Consider the following 21,314-nt stretch of genomic DNA (forward strand, 5'->3'; position numbering starts at 1 on the left):
GTGTAAAATTTGAGTCTGCCACTGACAGGTTTTTGAGCTAACAGTTCTCAACCTATACTGAAGAAATAAACAACTTTGGGGATGGTATACAGAGGGCATCTTTGGCTCATTTTTATAACACTTGGTGGTCTCACTCACTTTGAAGGCTTTATATACCATCTCTGTGATGGTGATTCCCACACTGTGTCTTTAACAGACCTTTTCCTTGAGGCCCAGGCCCATAAACCCAACTCAACATTTCCCACGTGGTGTCTTGTCCAATCTCAAACTTAACAAATCCCAACCTAAGTTCCACACACCTCCCTTCCAAACCAGTCCCTCCTGCAGCCTCCCCTGCCTCCGTTCTAAGCCCAATTGCTAAGGCCTGAAACCTTGGAATCATCCTTGACTCCTTTTTTTCCATCCTGCCACACCAAAACCATTGGCTCTCCCTGTTATCTGTCTCCAAAATAGATCCTGAGTTTGACTACTTTTCCCCATCCCCAGTGCCACCACCCTGCTGTAAACCATCACAATGTATACCAAACCATGTCAGTCTTCTGGAGAACTCTTCAGTAGCTGAAGCAAATGTCCTTACCAGGACCTACAAAACCCTGCATAATCTGGACCCTGCCACCTCTCTACGCTCATCCTCCATGGCTGTCCCCAAGCTGCCTCCTTGTTCTCCAAGTGTTCTAACCACATTCCTGTCTCAGGGCCTTTGCACCTGCTGTTCCCTCTGCCTGATATGTCTTTTCTCAGATGTCCACGTGGCTCATCCTGCTTCCTTTTGGTCTTCACTTTCTCATTGAGGCCTGTTATGTGTCCAAGTGACTAATTCCTGAGCAAAAAATAGTAATTATTGTATTTAGTTATTTAGCACCTGATCTCCCAATTATATGTTATAATAATATAGTATGTTGTATATTTTCATTTTGTAATGAGAGAATCCTTTCTCCCCTCCTGACCCATCACTTGATAAAATATTAGAAACCATGACAATTAGAATGCTCAACTAAAAAAAAAAAAAAAAAAAAACTGTAAAGTAACTACAGGTGGCTGGATCTGCAGAAGGATTTGGGATGAGGGGGCAGAGGCCGTCTGTTTCTCATTGTATCAGGTACCTATGGTACCCTAACAAAGTACCACACCTGGGTGTCTTAAAACAGAAATGCAGTCTCTCACAATTCTAGGGGCCAGAAATTCCAAATGAAGGTGTCAGCAGGGCCACGCTCCTCCTGATACTTCTAGGTGATAATCTTTCCTTGCCTCTTCTGGTAACCCCAGGCGTTTCGTGGCTGGTGTCAGCATAACTACAGTCTCTGCCACTGTCTTCACATGGCCATCTTCCCTCTATGTTTGTTTTCATATGGCATTCATTCTCCTCTGTGTCTGTATTTAAATTTCCCTCTTTATATTGGATATGGGGCCCCTAATGACCCCAGTATAACTAGATTGCATCTGTAGAAACTCTTATTTCCAAATAAGGTCACATTCACAGGTGCCAGGGGTTAGGTCTTCCACATAGCATTTTGGGCTTCTCTGGTGGCTCAGACAGTAAAAAATCTGCCTGCAATGTGGGAGACCCAGGTTTGATCCCTGGGTAGGGAAGATCCCCACAGAAGGGAATAGCTACCCACTCTAGTATTCTTGCCTGCAGAATTCTATGGACAGAGGAGCCTGGTGGGCTGCAGTCCATGGGGTCGCTAAGAGTCAGACACGACTGAGCGACTTCACTTTCACTTTTCACTTTCATGCATTGGAGAAGGAAATGGCAACCCATTCCAGTGTCCTTGCCTGGAGAATCCCAGGGACGGGGAAGCTTGGTGGCCTGCTGTCTATGGGGTGGCACATAGTCGGACACGACTGAAGCGACTTAGCAGCAGCAGCAGTATTTTCTATCAAGATGCATTGAGACAGGTGGTTATAACTGCAATGTATTATAACTGTGGTTACATTATTTGCCATAAAATAAGCTTGCCTTTGAATTTTCTTATGTTATGGTTTCCCAGGAGCAATCCCTGAACTAAAAAGCTGAGGACAATCAGTTTATCTAGGAGGTGATCCCAGGAAACATCAGTAGGGTCACCAGTAGGAGAAGGACAGAGAGGTAAACACAGCCTATAATGGGTGCATTAGTGAGGTCACCTGTGGCAATCCCCTGGGGAGTTGTGGGAGGCATAGAATATGCGGCTCAGAGTTAACCTACCTGAGGGGTGTGGGAGCTGGCCTGCTTGTTAAATTGTTTAAATGGGTTAGATTTTGCCCCCAGAAAAAGATATGTTGACGTTCCAAGCCCTAGTTCCTCCAAATGTGACTTCAATTGGAAATAGGATTGATGCAGATGTAATCAGTTAAGATGAGGTCATACTGGAGTAGGGTGGGCCCTTAATCCAGTATGACTCACATCCTTATAAAAAGAACATTGTGTGAACAGGAGAAACTCATAGAAAGAAGATGGTTATGTTAAGATGGGGGCAGAGATTGGAGTGATGCTGCCACAAGTCACAAAATGCCTGAAACCACCAGAAGCTTGAAGAGGCAAGCAAAGATGTTCTTCTACTGACTGGGAGGAGTGTGGCCCTGCCAGCCCCTTAATTTTGAACTTCTGGCTACAAGAGAAGAAATTTTTGTTGTTTTAAACTACCCAGTTTGTGGTACTTTGTTATGGCAGCCCCAGGAAACCAGTACAACATTTATATATCAACTCCTTGCCTCACAAGGACTGCCTTCCACAGCCACTTGGAGAAGGCAATGGCAACCCACTCCAGTACTCTTGCTTGGAAAATCCCATGGACGGAGGAGCCTGCTAGACTGCAGTCCATGGGGTCTCGACGAGTTGGACACGACTGAGCGACTTCACTTTCACTTTTCATCTTTCATGCATTGGAGAAGGAAATGGCAACCCAGGGAATCCCAGGGATGGAGGAGCCTCGTGGGCTGCCATCTATGGGGTCACACAGAGTTGGACTGAAGCGACTTAGCAGCAGCAGCACTCTCACTTGCCTCTGCAAGAAATCTATCATGATCCCATGGTGAGAAAAAAAGGACCCTAAAGAGATAATAAGCAGCCTTTGAAAAGTGTGTGCCCAGATTTAGAACAATTTGCTGTCAGTTTCATCACAATGATTGGCTTACTCTCTGTATGATAGAAGGATCACCGAGAGCTAACCTCAGAATAATCTGGCTGAATCACAGGCCATTCTTGACTTAGTCAAGAGGAAGAGAACCAGGCCTTCCAGATGAATAAAAGTCATGGTTGATGCCCAGAAAACAACTCTTTCCCTAAACTGCCAAAAGAGTAGTAATAAACCAAGCAGAAGCCACCATATGTGAGGAATGAGATGACAAGAAAAGGAAGAAGAGATCTTATCTGTCAGTCTTGCTGGGAGAAGCTGCAGCCATAGAAATGCTAGCAGCCAGTGTTTCCTACACCAAGCACTATGCTGAGTGTTTTGCATAAACTCAGTCATCCTCATAACAATCCAATGAACAGATATCCTTGTTTTACTGATGTACCTGAGCTCCAGAGAGGGAAAGTAACTTGCTCAAAGTCACACAGCTACAGAGTCAGAGCCTTGTCTTCTTAAACAGCAGAAATCAAACAGGCCCTGAAGTTCCAAGGATCTGTCTGGCCTATCCCAGATATGATTCCCAGTCAGGAGTTCTTCCCACTATCCAAACTTTCTCCTCAGCCCTGAAAAATGACTCTGGCTGGCTATTCCCAGAGCTCTCTAGGTGATAGGATTTTAAAATTAAAACCATTCTTTAAGTCTATTTATCCTTTCTCCAGCCCAGGGGAATAGATGCCTTTTCCTGATCTCTTTATCTTTATATCCTCCACTGCTGCTGCTGCTAAGTCGCTTCAGTCGTGTCCAACTCTGTGTGACCCCATGGACTGAAGCCCACCAGGCTCCTCTGTCCATGGGATTTTCCAGGCAAGAGTACTGGAGGATTCTTTTATTTCAGATGTTTGCTCTTTTCCTTTTTTTTTTCTATTCTGCATCCAAAGACCAAGAAACCAACAAATCTTAGTGCTGTATTTTAGAATTTATTTTGAAGAATGGATCTGAAAGTCAGACTATTAGACCAAGGGAAACTGCGAACATGATGCTTTTGGCCTCAGGTGAATCTTTTATTACTTCAAACTAAGACATTTTTTCAAGGACAGTAGCACAGTCATTGTCACAAGCATGTTAATATATCTACTTTTTTATAAAGAGTATACTACAAGTCATGCTATTTATATTTCCAATAGCACTCTGGCAAAAATCAAAGACATTTCCAATTGTGTCAAACATTGGATGAGTAAATTCTACTTTCTGCCTTTGGATAAATAAATGGGGTCTTTCAGTGAAGTGGTGGATAACAGATCATGTGAAGGCTGTCTTAAAATCTGCCCTTTACTCTAATGACCATTAGCCCCTTCGGGTACCACTGAACTTCTCAGCTATTTTCTGTAGTTCCAAATCCATCGCAGCCAAGTTTTCAAGTTCTTTTTCCTAGAAAATATAGAAAAGTGGAGGCATGAGGTCCCAGATCAAAAAACAACCTACCTTTTTGTAGTTTGAGGGAGTATGAATAGAAAAGGGAGTTTTTGATATGTTAGAGGCTATAGAAGATACCCTACATCAGTGGTTTTCAAAATGCAGTTCCTTGACCAGCAGCATCAGCATCACTAGGGAACTTATCAGAAATACAGGTTCTTGGGCCCTACCTGGGGCCTACCTACCAAACCAGACACTCTAAGGCTAGAAATCCCATATGATTCTGATGCACATTCAACTTTGAGAAGCACCAACCTACATAATCAATACTGGCAGAAAAAAAACAAAACAAAACAAAACACTGTTAAGGAAGGTAATGCTCCAGGAATGTTACTTCTCCCAGACATAGATGTCTGAATGTTGTAGGCTGCTGCTGCTGCTAAGTTGCTTCAGTTGTGTCCGACTCTATGCGACCCCATAGACCCCACCAGGCTCTGCCATCCCTGGGATTCTCCAGGCAAGAACACTGGAGTGGGTTGCCATTTCCTTCTCCAATGCATGAAAGTGAAAAGTGAAAATGAAGTCGCTCAGTCATGTCCAACTCTTCGTGACCCCATGGACTGCAGCCTACCAGGCTCCTCCATCCATGGGATTTTCCAGGCAAGAGTACTGGAGTGGGGTGCCATTGCCTTCTCCATGTTGTAGGCTAGGAGATAATAAAGAGAGAACAAAGCAACTAATTTCTGTACCATCTGTTCTTTCCTACCCTGGGAAATAGTGATGAAAAGTCAAATGACCAAGGAGAATACACTAGGCCAGTGGTTTTCAACCTTGGCTGAATATTGAAACCACCTGGGAGCTTTAAAACATCCTGATGCTCAGGCAGCACCCAGTACCAGACAGAATCTCTGGGGGTGGGTCACAGAATGTCAGTAATTTTTCAATCTCTCCAGGTGATGACAATGTGTAGCTGAGGTTGAGAAGCACTGCAGTGGGAGGAAGTTGACAGGGATGTGGACAACGGCTAGATGCCAGGTAGAAATCAAACCTAGATGTTGTCTCCATTCCCTTACTAGGTCTACAGTCTCATGGTGATTAATTCCCATCATTTTCCCCGTAACATTAGATAATCTTGTACATAATATACGAACATTAACTATCTGAAGTTAGTTTTAAGCAGAAGCCCCACACTATACCTCTTCCTCCGTCAGAACTCCTTGGCCAGCCTTCTCCTCTTCATTTTCTGCTGTGTGTTGTGGGCTCACCTGCTCCTCGGAGTCATAGAAGTCTGGGAACTCAGCTGACTTCTTCCTGTAGTGAAGGAGCTGGTCCAGTTCGGCCACTCGGTCATACTGCCTTTTTAGATCCAGTTTGGGGACCGGGTTTCTCTTCTCATACCCCCAGTTTACATCCTCTTCAAAGGGCTTTTTCTCCCACCAGTCATAGTTGTATTCTGGGAAGAAATTTTTCTCATTCAAGGTCAGCCCGTTTTCCTCTTCACCCTCAAGAAAACTGTCATCCATGGGGTCTTTTCTCTCAAAACGGCTGCTCTTCCACTGGGAAGGGTCGTAGAATGGATTGAGTAGCTCCCCTAATCTCTTTTCAGTGATGTGATGGGGAGCATACTGTTTGCCTCGAAGCCTAGCCTCTTCCCTGTTCTCGTCAGCGTCTCGCGGGTCTCCCTGCGGCTGCCACTTCCCTCTGGCTGCTTCCTCACCCTTTTCCTCACCATAGTCGAGGTAATTTCTCAGCTCGCCTGGTAGGCGGCGCCTCGCCTTGTCCCTCTGGCTTTCCTGAACACGGTGGTGCGTTTCACCCAAGAACCGTTTCTCATCTGTTTGGCCTAGTGTGGAGTAGGCCGCCGCCTCCCCTCCCCGGGCTCTGTAGCTGGGTCCCCGGGCCGGACCCCTCTCTTCCTCGCTTTCCTCGCTGTATCCCTGCGCCATGTTTAGATCCGGGCTGAGGCCATGTCTCTTGTTTCCCTGCTCTAGGCTCTCCTCGCTGGGACGCCTTAGAGCCTGGTGCTCTCCACGTCCTCTGCCCCCGAATCGTGCCCCCTGCAAGTCTCCAGGAGCCTGGGCAGCTGAGTGTCTCCTCACTTCCTCCCCATATTCGGCTCCCTCCTCCAAAGCCCTAAAGTGGGCTGGATGGCGGGCTTTCTCTTCGTCTGAGTTGCCCGTGCCCACGTGTGACTCCTCCTCGAGGGGAGGATTCCCCTCCTGGGAGGACCTGTCGGGCCTGCTCCTCCCGTGGTGGTGTCTTGGCCTCGAGCGCCGTTTGTCCACCTCGGGGCTGGCATCCTCTTCACTTTCTCCGGGTGCTTCCTGGCCCTCCGGATGGCGTTGCAGCTCTTGGGGCCAGTTCTCCTGGCTCTTGGTCTCCTCTCCACTCTCCTGGCTGCTCCTTTCCCGGCTGTGCGACTTCTCAAGGCCCCTGGCAGACTGTGTATCATATCTGGACACTAACTCCTCTTTCTTAGCCGGAGTCTGGTTTCTTTGGTTGAGAAAAGCCATTTGTGCCTTTCCCGGCCCTTCAGACAGTCTCTCCTCACTGCCAACTTCCCCACGTTCCCTTTTCTGGTATTTCACCATTTCTTCCTCCCTGTTCTGTCCCTCGCTCTTAGAATAGCGTGTCTTTGCTTCTTTGGCCACTTGACTTCCCGGGGGCTCACCTGCCCGCTCTCGGCTATGCCCACCGCTCTCCGTGTCTGCTACTGTTGGGACTTGGGCATCCCCCTCCCCTGAGTCCTCCCTACTGGAGAGCCCGGGGGCTTCTGAGGTGTCAGCTGGGTCTCTCAACAATCTCACTTCAAACCTTGTGTTTTCATTTTCACTTTTCTCTTCATCTTTGAGCTCTTTTCCATCTATAATGAAAATAAAAAAGAGTATCACTTCAGAATTGCTTGTGGTTCAGTAAGCACCAGCCTCAGTGATCACTACAAACCCTAAAGATCCTGAAAATCCTTGGGTAATCTTTTAAGTTAATTTTTTAAGATTACTTTTGAAAGAAATGGTATGAAAACTCCCTAGCTGTATTTAAATCTGATAATAAATATTCTATATATTTATTTTTTCATAACACCCAATAAACATTTATTTTGGCTGCATTTTCTGGGGGGGACTTCTTTGCTGCCTGCGGGCTTTTCTCTAGTTGCAATGAGTTGGGGGTCTACTCTTCCTTGTGGTGTACAGGCGTCTCATTTCGGTGGCTTCTTTTGTTGCAGAGCACAGGCTCAGTAGTTGTGGTGTATTGGGCTAAGTTGCTCCAAGACATGTGGGAGCTTCCAGTTCCAGAGATCAAACCTGTGTCTTCTGCATTGTTAGGTGGATTCTTAACCACTGGATCACCTGAGCATCTTTCAGTGACCAAATTGAAACTCAAATATAGGTTTATAAAATACTATAAAAATTCTATAAAATGTTAGAATTTAGAACCAGAAGAAACCTTAGAATTTGTGTAGTTCAACCTCCTTGTGACTACAGAGACATTGAGGCTCAGAGAGGTGTAATTAAGGACCATTCTTTCCAAATTTACTCTAAGTAAGCCTTTAAAAATTAGCATTGTGTAAATATCTTCCACTAGAACCCAGCTAAGTAAAGTTAAATAGCAAAAATGGGAAATATCAGATTCAACAGAGGATTAAATTTCTTTAATTATTAGTTTGTTGTTTTTCAGTCACTCAGACTTGTCTGACTCTTAGTTTATCAGACTTTAATTATCCAGTCAACTGTATAAATGCAACTTAGCATTAAGTGACAACATAACTTAATAATTGGTGATAAGCAGGGTGTGTATTTCTTCTGAGAAAACCGCACAGCAGTGGAAGGGACCATGTCCTTCCCTCATTCAGGTCCCATCTGCCCCTCCTGTTCTTAAATGTTGAGAATGAACTTCAGTAAACTGAATTATCTTTGTATTACACAAGTCAACAGTTACAGTAGATGGTGTAACAAATACTTTAACTGAATATTGTTTTCTCTCATCTTTTCCAAATGTTGACAGCTTTTTTTAAAGTTATTTAATTTTAATTGGAGGATAATTGGTTTACCACGTTGTGTTGGTTTCTACCATATATCAACATGAATCAGCCACAGGTATACACATGTCCCCTCCCTCTTGAACCTCCCTTCCACCTCTTACCCCATCCCAGCCCTCTAGATTATCAGAGACCAACGAGGCTGAGCTCCCTGCTCTAAATGGCAACTTCCCATTAACAATCTGTTTTACACTTGGTAATGTATATCTTTCAATGCTATTCTCTCAATTTTTCCCAATATCTTCTTCCCCTGCTGTGTCCGTAAGTGTATTCAGTATGTCTGAATCTCTATTCCTGCCCTACAAATAGATTCATCAGTACCATTTTTCTAGATTCCATATATTTGTGTTAATATACAATATTTGTTTTTCACTTTCTGACCTACTTCATTCTATATAACAGGCTCTAGGTTCGTCCACCTCACTAAACTGACTCAAATTCATTATTTGTTGATAGCTTCTTTACTAAGGTAAGGTTAGGTAAGGTGAAGTTGCTCAATGGTGTCCAACTCTTTCCTAACCCACAGACTATAGCTCCTCTGTCTATGGGATTTTCCAGGCAAGAGTACTGGAGTGGGTTGCCATTTCCTTCTCCAGAGGATCTTCCCAACCCAGGGATCGAACCCGAGTCTCCTGCATTGTAGGCAGACACTTTACCGTCTGAGCCACCAGGGAAGTCCCTTAACTCAAGGGCATCCCACGAAAGGAGATAATGCAGTTAACACTGAGTTGTTAGCTTGGAGGGCTTGGATTTCAACAGATGTCACTGAGTTCAGATAGAACAACTGAAGTCAAGGCCGCTCACAGCTCTGGGCTGACCTCTGTGCCATCCATGGTGAGAGTCACCAACCCTTTGTGGCTATTGAGGACTTGAAATGTGGCTGGTCCAAACTGAGACATGCCATAAATATAAGACGTGACAAGATGTCAGATACCTCAGATTAAAAAAAAGAATGTAAGATGTCTCAAATTTTCATATTGATTATATGTTGAAATGATAATATTTTGGTATTATAAATATATTGGATATATAAAAATTATATTGATAAAGTAAATGGGACAAATTAAATGTATTATTTACTTATTAAATTTATTATTATTTATTCTTTTTACTTTTTTAAGGTGGCTACTGGAAAATTTGAAATTATATTTATGGTTCACGTGGTATTTCTACTGAACAACTCTTGATGATTCATTTTGAATTGACACTTGCAAAACAGAAAAAATTGGTCTGTTTTGTAAAAATGTCCAAGAAAGCAGTCTATTCCTCTCTGCTTAAAAGCCTAGTCTGGCATAATAATATTCTCATGTTTTATGAGGCAACTGAAATGTCCCTGACCTTTCATACCCAGACACTTGAGGGCTAGCTCCTCACCAATGCCTCTGCCTTTTAAGAGCCAGTGATGGTGTGTGTAGCACTGAGGCAGGGCTGACCAGGTAGGCACAGATAAGCAGGGAGGATCTGAGCAGATACTGACATCATTCAAACAGCATCTCAGCTTCCCCGGGCAGAGGCTGTGTGGCCCATTTCCTACTCCCTGCTGGTAAGGAAGATAATTATTTTTATTTTTTTCTGGTTAAATGTATGCTGCCTACAGCAGCTTGCCTGAGACTTAGCACTTCTTCCTAAATTTAGCTTTTAGCCCCTTCAGGTGAGATATGAGGAGGGCTGTGATTAGCAGCACACAGTTTTGTCAATCTGAAAATGAAGGTGTAAAGCTCACTCTTACTTCAAATAAAAAGGGGAAAAATGCACCTTCCTTCCCTGACTGTTATGTTGCAAAGAGGACCAGATCAACCAGGTCAAATAGATTTTTGTACCTGTTAAATTGGACCATGAATTCCCTAAGGTCTCTTCAAACCATAAAACAATGATTCTTCTTTATTCCCCAAATGTTCATTTGCTCAGCACATCCAGAGATGTGCTGGAAAGAGTGGGAGTGGAGATGGGCTGGGAATGGGAGGGAGGCTGCATGAAGAAATTCATCCATCTAGTTGGCAGAAAACTCCATTAGTTTTCAGTGAAAGAGAAAACCAGAATAGGACAGAAGTGTGGACAAAGAATGTCACCTGCCAAGTCAGTAAACAAAGGATGTTATTTATGGTCATCAAGACATCAGCCACACCTAATTGTGTACCCAGAAGGGATTTAGGAAGGAAAAAAATAAGATAAAAGTACATAATCCAAGGGATGACTTCAATAATCCCAGACTCTTGTATTTTCCCATATGTAGAAAAGTGCCAAATTCATTAACTTAAGATGTCTAGTTATCTTCAATTACCAGTAAACTTTTGAAGTTCTGATTACCTGGTTTTTGTTGCAAAACCTCCTATATATCCTGGCTCCTCCCTTACCTCTTCAAAATAGCCCCTCAGAGCTATCTGAGAGGCTGTTTCCTGGGCTTAAATCCTCAATATGTCCATGGAATAAAACATAATTCTCAACTTTTGGCTGTGCTTTTTTTTTTTTTCAGTCAACAGAAGTTATGAACTGGTAGCCCAGAGGTGAGTTGTATTTGGCCTAAATAACATTTTCAGTAAATTTGAATTCAGAGGCAATACTTAAATGCCAGGAGATACTGCTCAGGAAAATCCAACTTTTAAATTATTGTGAAAAATCCCAAGATCTCTCAACAGAATCCATATTTCTTTCACAATAGGATTGAAGCTGCGAAAAATCTACTCCCCTTTAGAAGGGGCATGTATCCTCCAGTTTGTGAGTCACTTCATGTCCTGTTTTACTCCTTTCTGTTATCTGTCTGTCTGGCCCTGACTGGTGTTTGAGTCTCTGCCACCCTGGAAGAGCTCAAATTTTCCTGATCTCAGTATTGAATGGCTCTCTGGCTGTGAAGTCTCTAAGGTCCTGATAGACATGGGTCATTTGATTTTTGCCAGTTTTCTTGGGGATCTCTCAAGAGACCTCAAAAAAACCCAGGGCACAGTCAATGATGAGCAAAAGCTAGAATCCTATCTGAGGGTTAAGAATCTGATCTTGGCAGTTAACAGCAGTTTGCCCTACAATCAATAACTCTTCTAAGTGACTGAACAACAAAAAGCAATCATGGTTCTTTGATGACCTAGTCTGACAGACCCAGAACTTCTACGTTCATCTGGTAAACAAAGAAAGGGGAAGGGAGAGAGCAAGATGGGTTGGCCCAAAGGAGCAGATTTTAGTCCCTGCCAGGAGACCCACCCCTGCTCTCACTCATTCCCTGCAACGGTTAATAAGCTCATTCAAACAAGCTCATTTCTGTAACCGCTGGAAGAGAAAGTTGGGGAGAAATTCATAAAAGTATTAGGCTGGGAATGGTAAGGAAGCTTCCTTCCACTGTCCATGGGGCTCCTACGGCCTCAAGCTCCCACACCTCCTATGGTTATCCTGAAGCCCCCAGTGGTGGATAGAGTCCCCCAGGTTACTCTTTTGGCTAGTCACTAATACTTTTTTTAAAATATAATTTTATACATGGGGCCTCATGTGCAGCAATGGAAAGAGAGTATTATCTTGCAATGGGAGATTTTGAAGGTGAAAAGAAAAAAATAAAATCTTTTGTTCATAGCCTGACTCAAAATTTAAAAGCAGAGAAAGATGTTAAAGAGAGCAGAGCTTTGGGGATTTTTTTGAATCAGTTTGACTTTATGATAAAAGAGATGCATAGTTTTGCAAAATTTGTCTCTTTGAGTCAACTCCCAATGAATACTGGTTGTATCACTGTTCAAATTTTGTTTTCAGCATAAGCTGTTTTGCAGAGAAACATCCCAGTCTATACTCAGAAGGCCATCACTCTGATTTTTTGGATGCTCTAAGTCTGTCCCCACCCCTTCCAAGTCTCAGGCCTGAAACTCCTGACACCATTTGGTAGTACCACTCATTCTAACAATGGGCTTCCCAGGTGGTACAGAGATAAAGAATCCGCCTGCCAATGCAGGAGACTCAGGTTCTATTCCTGATTCAGGAATATCCCCTGAAGAAGGAAATGGCAAACCACTTCAGTATTTTTGCCTGGAAAATTCCATGGACAGAAGAGCCTGGCAAGAGCTGCCAAGAGTTGCATGTGTGCACGTGTGCAGGCATGTGCACACACACACATTCTAATAAACTATGCATTAAAATGGCTTACCCAATCTGTTACATAAACCGGCCAAAAGTTTCCCAGTCACCTTTCCAAGCTTCTAACGCCTCGTTGTCAGAAGAGTAGAAAGCAAAGAGAAGCATAATTTTTGTTTTCTTCTATCCTTTCATCTTTCAACACTTCTCCCCTCTGTCTAATCACAAACAAGCATTCCCCATACCTCCCTCCACTAAATAAAAGCCTGTTTTAAAATTCCAAACTCTCAAACCAAGGAATTTAAGAACTGATAAACATCTCACAGACTATCATCGAGTTCAACTCCCTCATTTAATTTGAGGAAATAGGCCCAGAGAGGCAAGGGGTCTTCCCCATGGTAACACTAGCTACTAAGTGAAGTGGCATAGCAAGGACTAAAAGCCATAGCTTATCTCCCCAGATACTGATTGAGCCTGTACCCTTCCCACTACATCACACCCCTGGGTCATAGGGAAGTAAAGTGGAAGTTGAAATGGAGGGAGCAGGAGAAAGGACAAATATTTCCTGCAGTGGAGGGCACTTACTCTTCTTCAGGACTTGTCGGCACTCAGGGGTGATGGGTGGAGCGCTGGACTTCAATAGGGCATTTGAGAGGACCTCGATGATGCAGTGAGTCACCTAGGGGGGAACCCAAAAGTAGGTTGGCAAAGCTGGTATCACTGGGATGGACTACTTAACCCAGAGCTGCTGTCAAGAGAAGCTTGACTGTGTGACCTGTACTTATGCAGAATCCTTGGAGGAATGTAGATTCACAAGGTCTGTACTCAAACCTCCCAGGCCTCTCCACAGAGCAACGCAAAAAGGCACTGGGTCAAGACTGTCCAGAGAAAGAAAGAAATACCCACTTCTGAACAGATTAGAAGGAAAATGGTGTGATGACAGCTATCCTCATGGGCACTAAAACATCCAGGAAGAAGGTAAAAAAAACAGGGCAAGAGGGACATCACTTACTCCCGTTTCCACATTATTGTTTGTTTTTTTGTTTTGTTTAGTTTGATGAGATAATGAGTGGGAGAATCTAGAGTCTAGATAAAAATCTAGATTTCAGAATTCCATTTCAACTTACCACTTCTTCATTGTGGTTCCTGATGTCCACTGGCATAGAGCTGACGGCTTAGAAGGAGAAAAGGAATGGGAAACAACTTGAGTTGATTTTGGAAGCTGTGTATCTGCAAACTCACAAAATCACCCCACCCCTAGCTTGTTACTTGGAAGGAGGAGCAGAGTCAGAGCTGAACAAGGTGGAGACAGTTGGGGATGTCTGCCTCAGGGACCAGAATCACCCCAGTTGCATGTATACACACACACACACATACACATACACAGCTGTTTTCCCTTAACGTGTTGTAAACAAGATTAGGAATCTTATATCCAATATAAATCATATCCACAGAAGGAGACCTTCTGGGATACTGACAGTGTTCTATTTTCCATCTGGGTGCTGATTACACAGGTGTGTTCAATGAGTGAAAAATTCAGTAAGAAGTATACTTTAATTTTTTGGCCACGTGGGATGTGGGATCTTTCTTTTTTCAAAAAACTCTTTTTGAAAATAATTGTCTTTATTTATTTTTGGTTGTGCTGGGTCTTTGTTGCTGGGTAGGTTTTTCTCCAGTTGCAGAAAGCAGGGACTATTGTCTATTTGTGGTACACAGGCTTCTCATTGTGGTGGGTTCTCTTGTGGACCATGGGCTCTAGGACACAAGGACTCATTAGTTGTGTGCACAGGCTTAATATAGTTGCAGAACATGGGCTTAGTTGCTCTGAGACATGTGGGATCTTCCTGGATCAGGGATCAAAGCCATATCTCCTGCATTAGTAGGTGGATTCTCTAGCCCAGAACCACCAGGGAAGCCCAAACTGTAAACTTATGATTCATGCAGTTTTCTATATATAGCAATAAAAAATTAAAAGCAAACCTAGTTTAAATGAAACTAGGGTGCCCTCCTCAACCTTTCTGCCTACTCAAAATGGGTAAAGATATGTGATTCCCTCTGCCTCTTCCAGTCCCCAAGAAAATATTTTCCTGAAATTCACTTCCTTTACAAAACTTGGTTGTGATTATTTTATATAATTAATTACCCTGTTTTACCCCAAGTCTTTTCTTAGACAAGCGTGCTAATGTGGCTGTATCAGTGTGGCTTCCCATCCCCCATGTTGTCTGCATCCAGGTAAAGAACATGAAAGAAAGAAAGAAAGTGAAGTCGTTCAGTCGTGTCTGACTCTTTGCGACCCCACAGACTGACTGTAGCCTACCAGGCTACTCTGTCCATGGGATTTTCCAGGCAAGAATACTGGAGTGGGTTGCCATTTCCTTCTCCAATGGAAATTATCTAATTTTATCAGGACAGCACCGAGTCCATGATAGCACATGCAAATAAGTGTTTAACAGAGGCTCATGAGATATTGTAAAAAGATAAATTTTAATTTATTTAAATTAAATTTTATGAGATTCTGTTTATTTTAAACCCATGATTGAGATGCTTTTGTCGTCTTAGGAAATGCTTCAGGTGTTTTTAATTTTGCAGTGCCTTTTTCAGTTGCTTTGACTTTTTATCTTTCACTTTGATTTTGTTCTGTCTAAGCCCTTTCCACTGGAGGAGTTCAAAGCATTTACATACAGGCCCATCTCCATAGTTCTCCTGATACTTCCAGTTATTATCACTGGAGAAGCTCAGTGCAAAAGATCCTTCCAGGAATTTGAAACAAGTGAAGAGATATTTGGAGCAAGAGCAAAACTCTCAGACATCAGAGATGTAAGCTATTCAAGTGAGCCGCTTATTACCAGCAACCTAACCTTTCCCAAATATTTGCTTTCAAAGTCTCTTGAACTGCTTCCCCCTAGTCAAACCATAGCACTCAATTTAGAAATAAAACTCCTATTTCATTTACTTACCTTACTGAATTTTCCTTATCAAAGCACAGCCTGAGATCTACTTCAGTTGTTTCAAGGGACTTAAGTAATGCAGTGTTGGGTAAAATATTTGAGAGGTGGCTGACAAGGTATGACCCCATGATGTTCCTGAAATGTAGTTCATACAAAATCTGGATGGCCATCTTTGACATTCAGAGTCTAATGTGCTGGGCCATTATTTTATCCCCCAAATGACTGTTATTTGAGAACATTCCTACTTCAGCACTTACTCTTTCCACCTGATATCCAGGAAATCCCCTGAAAAGCAGTAACTGAGAAAATTACTCCTGTGATAAATTAGAAGGTGCCTTTTTAAATTCTAGCTTTACTAAACTTTCATTGGTAATACATTTTCTTGCTAATAACTTTTCTCTTTTTTCTCCCTACAAATATATAATAGTTGCTATTATTAACTATTTGGGGCAGAGGAATATTTTTCTTTAGTGACTCTAAATAATTTGTAACTTATGTTTGTTTTTATAGAACAGTCCTGTTTCCCTGATTGAGGCTCTTCAGATGTGTTTGATGGAACTCAGATCTCCTTATGAAAACATATTATGCATCTAGTGAGATATCTAAGTTCTATCGTATCTCTTCCAGTAGACTCTGTGACAGCAAAGTAATAACCAAAAATATGTTGATACCCCTAAAGTAGCTTACTTTATTTCTGTATAAGTTAAGATTTAGGGGTCACAAAAGAAAACCCAATGATTATGATAAAAGTGAAGTAATCAAATGGCAGAAAAACCTTCAAATAATATCACATGGTAAATCTGAGAATAACTTCCAAAATATTAGTATTCCATAAGACTAACTGCTGAGTTTTCCAAGTTTGCTGGCATACTGAGTGCAGCACTTTCACAACATCATCTTTCAGGATTTGAAATAGCTCAGCTGGAATTCCATCACCTCCACTAGCTTTGGTCATAGTGATGCTTCCTAAAGCCCCCTTGACTTTGCATTCCAGTATGTCTGGCTCTAGATGAGTGATCACACCACTGTGGTTATCTGGGTCATTAAGATCTTTTTTTGTAGGAGAAGGGGATGACAGAAGATGAGATGGTTGGATGACATCACTGACTCAATGGACATGAGTTTGAGTTAGCTTCGGGATATGATGAAGGACAGGGAAGCCTGGGATGCTGCAGTCCATGGGGTTGCAAAAAGCTGGATACGATTGAGAGACTGAAGAAGAACAAATAAGACTAACAAACTAAGGTTTCATCCCAGAGTGAAAATAAAACAGCTATAAAATAATACAGTAAGCAAGCTCTTTTGAATGCAGAAACCATCTTACCTAGTGTAATATGAATAGCATGCACCTCCTGAATGCATATTAATTTTTAGGATGCATAGTAACTACTGTAGAGAGATATAGATCTCCTTCCAGAAGCTCATAATGGTAGGAAATAAACCAGATGGTTTCCACAGGATTCCTGTGATTTTGGTAAATAACAAACTCTGCTCAAAGGTTACCATGTCTCATTTCCAAGCATTTGAAGGAGGAGGGAATGGGGAATAGAGTTTTTTTTTCCTGGGGTGAGAGAAAATGTTCTGAAATGTTATAATGGTTACACAATCTGTGAGTGTTCAAAAAATCACTGATTTATGCACTTTAAAAAGTATAGATTTTATGGTGTGAATTGTAGCTCAGTAAAAAAAAAAAACTTTTTTAAAGAATTTCATGATTTGAGTGACATTAAAATATAAACCCTTCTTAAAATATTATCTTGCAAAAGAGCCATAAATATTTTACCACTATAGGGGCTTCCCTGGTAGCTCAGTGGTAAAGAAACTGCCTGCAATGCAAGAGACTGGGTTTGATCCCTGGGTTGAGAAGATCCTCTGGAGAAGGGAATGGCAACCCACTCCAGTATTCCTGCCTGGAGAATTCCATGGACAGAGGAACCTGGTGGGCTACAGTCCATGGGGTCACAAAGAGTCAGACACAACTTAGTGACTAATACACGTGTAGGTAAATAAGTCTCAGAAATAACATTGTTTTTGTGGTCTATAGCACAATGTATAGCACAGATTTAGCCTATTAAGCAATTCCTTTCTGCAAATATTTTTCACCAGGAAGGACTCTAAACATTTATTTGGCTTTCTTTAATTAAATCATGAACATTTGTAGGCAATTTGTAACAGTGACAGAAGTTTTTGAAAATTCTGACTTTGCAATAAAGAAATTACCTCTGGCTTTTGTCTCTCTTTACATCTGGGATCCAGTAATTACTGTCAATGGAACCCTCATATTCATGGATAGCAATGCTTCAATTCTAGTTAGGAATTTCAATCTTAGATAAGAACAATATTCTACGAGGTCACTAAGACAGTTTAAAAAAAAAACCTCCAGTTTAATCTGGTGGCAGCATATTTACTTTTCAGTGGACTTGTAGTGACTTCAGCATGCAAATACACACACACACACACACACACACACACACACACACACTTCCCCCCCCCCCCCCGCAAATTTCCAAAGATCATTGAGATTCAGAGCAGTTTGAAAGATTAATCCCACAATTTTCCACACATAAAGAAACTGTCAAATATCTACTACTTAAAATTGCATCCTCCCAAATTAACTAAAACAATTTATTTTTACTACTCTAAGAATATTTTTGTGGTTATTTCACACTCACTATTTTTCTGGAGCACAAAAGTCAAAATATCTACTGCACTTCTCATTTATAACTTAAAGATGTATTAATCTGAGTGTGAAATTACCTCTTCCCAGAGACAGAAATATAAAATACAGAAAAATATTACGTTAAACCTGTCGATAAATGAACATACATATGTGTCATTTCTTAACATATATGTTAAGAAAAAAGATATATACATATATACATAAGAGACTTATCTTTATCTCATTATGTTTAAATAATATTAACAGTCATAGAAATTATACAGTTGCCAACTAATATAATAGGTATACTCCTGTCTCTCCGTGGTCATCTGGCTTTAAAAAGCCAAACACTTAATTTCAGATACAGAAAAAGACTATAACAGCATTTCTCTAAATAGATGGAGAGGATGTGACATTTTAGACATGAGCTAGGAAGTCCTCTGGCTTTTTCCAAGTCAGATGTTGGGGCGGGCAGTTGAAGGGAAACACTCAGGGAAGGGAAGAAATTAAGAGCCTCAATCAAGAGGGAGAGACCTTCACTCAACCCTCCCTCTCACCCAGTATCCACCAGCCAAGATGCCCAGAACTGCCAAGGAGACAGAGGCTGGCGCTGTCCGCGGTGCTGAACGGCCAGCCGCGCCCACTCACCTGCAACCACCGTGGCTCCCAGAAGGCCGAGAAGGGCGGCCGGCTGCATGGCCTCGCTCGTCCAAATCTGCGCGGAGAAGAGGATAGCAGTCGGAAGGGTGAATGAGAAGGGGACGGAAGGCGAGATGAAGATGCTGTGGGAAAACAACCTTATATCCTGGTCCCCGCGGTGTGGGGTGGTTGGCGCAGGCCCTGCTCTTTTAAAGGGCAAGCCAGGGCCGCAGGGCTGGGAGGGACTGGCACCCTGGAGGCGGCGCCCCCTAGCTTAGCTCTGACGTCATGAAACGGCCTTCAGGGGCGGTGGCGCACGTAGGTAGAAATTTACGCCAGTGCAGTCGCCTCGGTGCTCTGAGTCTTCAGCGCGAGTGGAGAGTTAGGCAGAAAGGGTGGAAGGATGAGGAGAGGTAGCTCAAATCGAAGTCCAGAGGGGAAAGGAGCGAGTCCTGCTTAGATTGTCGAAATACATTTCTCATCTTCCCCGCATCCCGCCTTCTCCAACCCCTCCAAACCACCCCCACCCCCGACCCCAGCCGCCAACCTCCTTACCTAGAAACGTGTTTGAGGCTGTGTATGAAAGTATCAGTCGCTTCAGTCGTGTCCGACTCTTTGCGACCCGATGGACTGTAGCCCCGCCAGGCTCCTTTGTCCATGGAATTCACCAGGCAAGAATACTGAAGTGGGTTGCCGTTTCCTTCTCCAAGGGATCTTCCCGACCCAAGGATTGAACCCAGGTCTCCCGCATTGCAGGCAGATTCTTTACCATCTGAGCCACCAGGGAGGCTATGTATCTCTTTTCATTATTGTAGTTGGCCGATAACCAGTTCCTATATTCAGACTTAGTTTTCTTTTTTTCTCATTATTTTATAAACTTTTTATTATTTTTGCTTTTGACATTTAGATTAACATGTACAGTGCAGAGGTGGGGGCCGCGGAAGATTTCTCATGAATTCTCTCAAAGCAGGATGACAGAGGAAATCAGTATTTTCTTTATGAACAAGGGCTTTAGAATAAACATCCTATGAGATAGAGGCATGGTCACTTTTTTGTTTTTTGTTTTGGCTGAGCAGGAAGCGCAGAATCTTAACCTCTAGACCTCCAGGAATTCCCATTTTTTTAAAAAAAGCAGAAGTCTATTTTCTATGTATGTTTCTCCATTGTTGCCCTGTAAGTAAATTCTTTAGTACCATTTTTCTAGATTCCTTATATATGTGTTAGAATACGGTATTTATCTTTCTATTTCTGACTCACTTCACTCTGTATAATAGGTTCTAGGAAGGAGAGGGTGAGATGTATGGAAAGAGTAACAAGGAAACTTACATTACCATATGTAAAATAGGTAGCCAACAGGAATTTGCTGTATGTCTCAGGAAACTCAAACAGGGGCTCTGTATCAACCTAGAGTGGTGGGATGGGGAGGGAAATGGGAGGGAGCTTCAAAAGGGATGGGATATATGTATACCTATGGCTGATTCATGTTGAGATTTGACAGAAAACAGCAAAATTCTGTAAAGCCATTATCCTTCAATAAAAAATAAATTTAAAAAAATCAACACCTAATTTTTCTGGGAATTTGTTTTTTTTCTTTTTACTAAAATGACCATATTTCCCAACTGTTGTGTAGTTTAACTTTGGAAAAAACCTAGAATTCATATGTGCATGTTAATGGGCATGTTTCTGGACTCCTCTAGAATATCAATCCGTCCCATTTCAGTGGTCTATGTGTTTGTCCTTGAAGCAGTACCACAGTTTCTTTATCATCATATCTTTTAAATATGTCTTGATATCTGGTGGAAAAGTTCTTCCCCCCTTATTTTTCTTTACGAAGTTATTATTCTTGGCCCTTTGCACTTTCATATAAATTTTAGAAGCAGTTTTCAATTTTCATGAAAAAAGTCTGTTAAGATTTTGATAGGAATTTATCAGATTTATAGATCTATTTGATTGCAACTGACATCTTTAATCTGTGAATTGATTTGGGAACAAATGACAAGAGTGGACTGAGGTTTTTTGATTGCTGTTTTTGTTCTGGGTATAATTTTATCTGAACTTGTACAAAATACTATTACCGTAGGAAAAGAAAAGAAGCTACATGGAAAAACATATCTCAGGAATGCTCTCAAAGAAAAATTGAGGAAAACAAACCCTTGGAAACCAGGTTTTAGAAAAAAACATAGTTTTGTACATGACTCCTGAAATAGGTTACCCGTCAGGATCCAGCTAGTAAAATGAAACTACTAGAAGGAATTTAATTTAGGAAAAATAGGGATTAGAAAAGCTGAAATGCAAATAAGAGAAAATGAGGAAACCCAAAGATTGTTAACTGCAGGCAGCTGGTATGCCCCTAGGGAATGGTAGGATCAAGAAAGGATGTGTCTTTGCTAGACTATGAAGGCCATGGAATCATGGAGGAAGGGCAGTCTGGTGGGAGGTAGAATCACAGAAGAGAAGCAGCCACTGCTAGAAATGCATCCTCTCCTCCCAAGAAGAGAAATTGGGAGAAAAACCCTGACTTC

The 21,314-nt window shown here is 42.2% G+C and overlaps 1 protein-coding gene across 1 annotated transcript; it reads right to left on the minus strand.

Annotated features, from left to right (window-relative positions):
• Positions 1-4,010: 4,010 nt before the first annotated feature.
• On the minus strand, positions 4,011-19,037 carry CHGB (chromogranin B). Its single transcript, XM_027559408.1, has 5 exons — positions 18,802-19,037; positions 13,674-13,720; positions 13,132-13,225; positions 5,663-7,329; positions 4,011-4,481 (listed from the first exon to the last, which is right to left on the minus strand). The coding sequence occupies exons 1-5, from the start codon at positions 18,848-18,850 to the stop codon at positions 4,398-4,400; spliced, it is 1,941 nt and encodes a 646-aa protein (XP_027415209.1). The 5' UTR covers positions 18,851-19,037; the 3' UTR covers positions 4,011-4,397.
• Positions 19,038-21,314: the final 2,277 nt, after the last annotated feature.

The sequence above is a fragment of the Bos indicus x Bos taurus genome, chromosome 13 (assembly GCF_003369695.1).
Source record: "Bos indicus x Bos taurus breed Angus x Brahman F1 hybrid chromosome 13, Bos_hybrid_MaternalHap_v2.0, whole genome shotgun sequence".
Lineage (NCBI taxonomy): Eukaryota > Metazoa > Chordata > Mammalia > Artiodactyla > Bovidae > Bos > Bos indicus x Bos taurus.

What these genes read in the sequence shown, in the direction of transcription:
- CHGB (XM_027559408.1), bottom strand. Translation starts at nt 18,850, where the DNA reads ATGCAGCCGGCCGCCCTTCTCGGCCTTCTGGGAGCCACGGTGGTTGCA. An exon ending in GGAACCACAATGAAGAAGTG is followed by an intron (nt 13,226 to 13,673) that starts GTAAGTTGAAAT and finishes GTTCCCCCCTAG; the next exon opens with GTGACTCACTGCATCATCGA. An exon ending in CCGACAAGTCCTGAAGAAGA is followed by an intron (nt 7,330 to 13,131) that starts GTAAGTGCCCTC and finishes TTTTCATTATAG; the next exon opens with ATGGAAAAGAGCTCAAAGAT.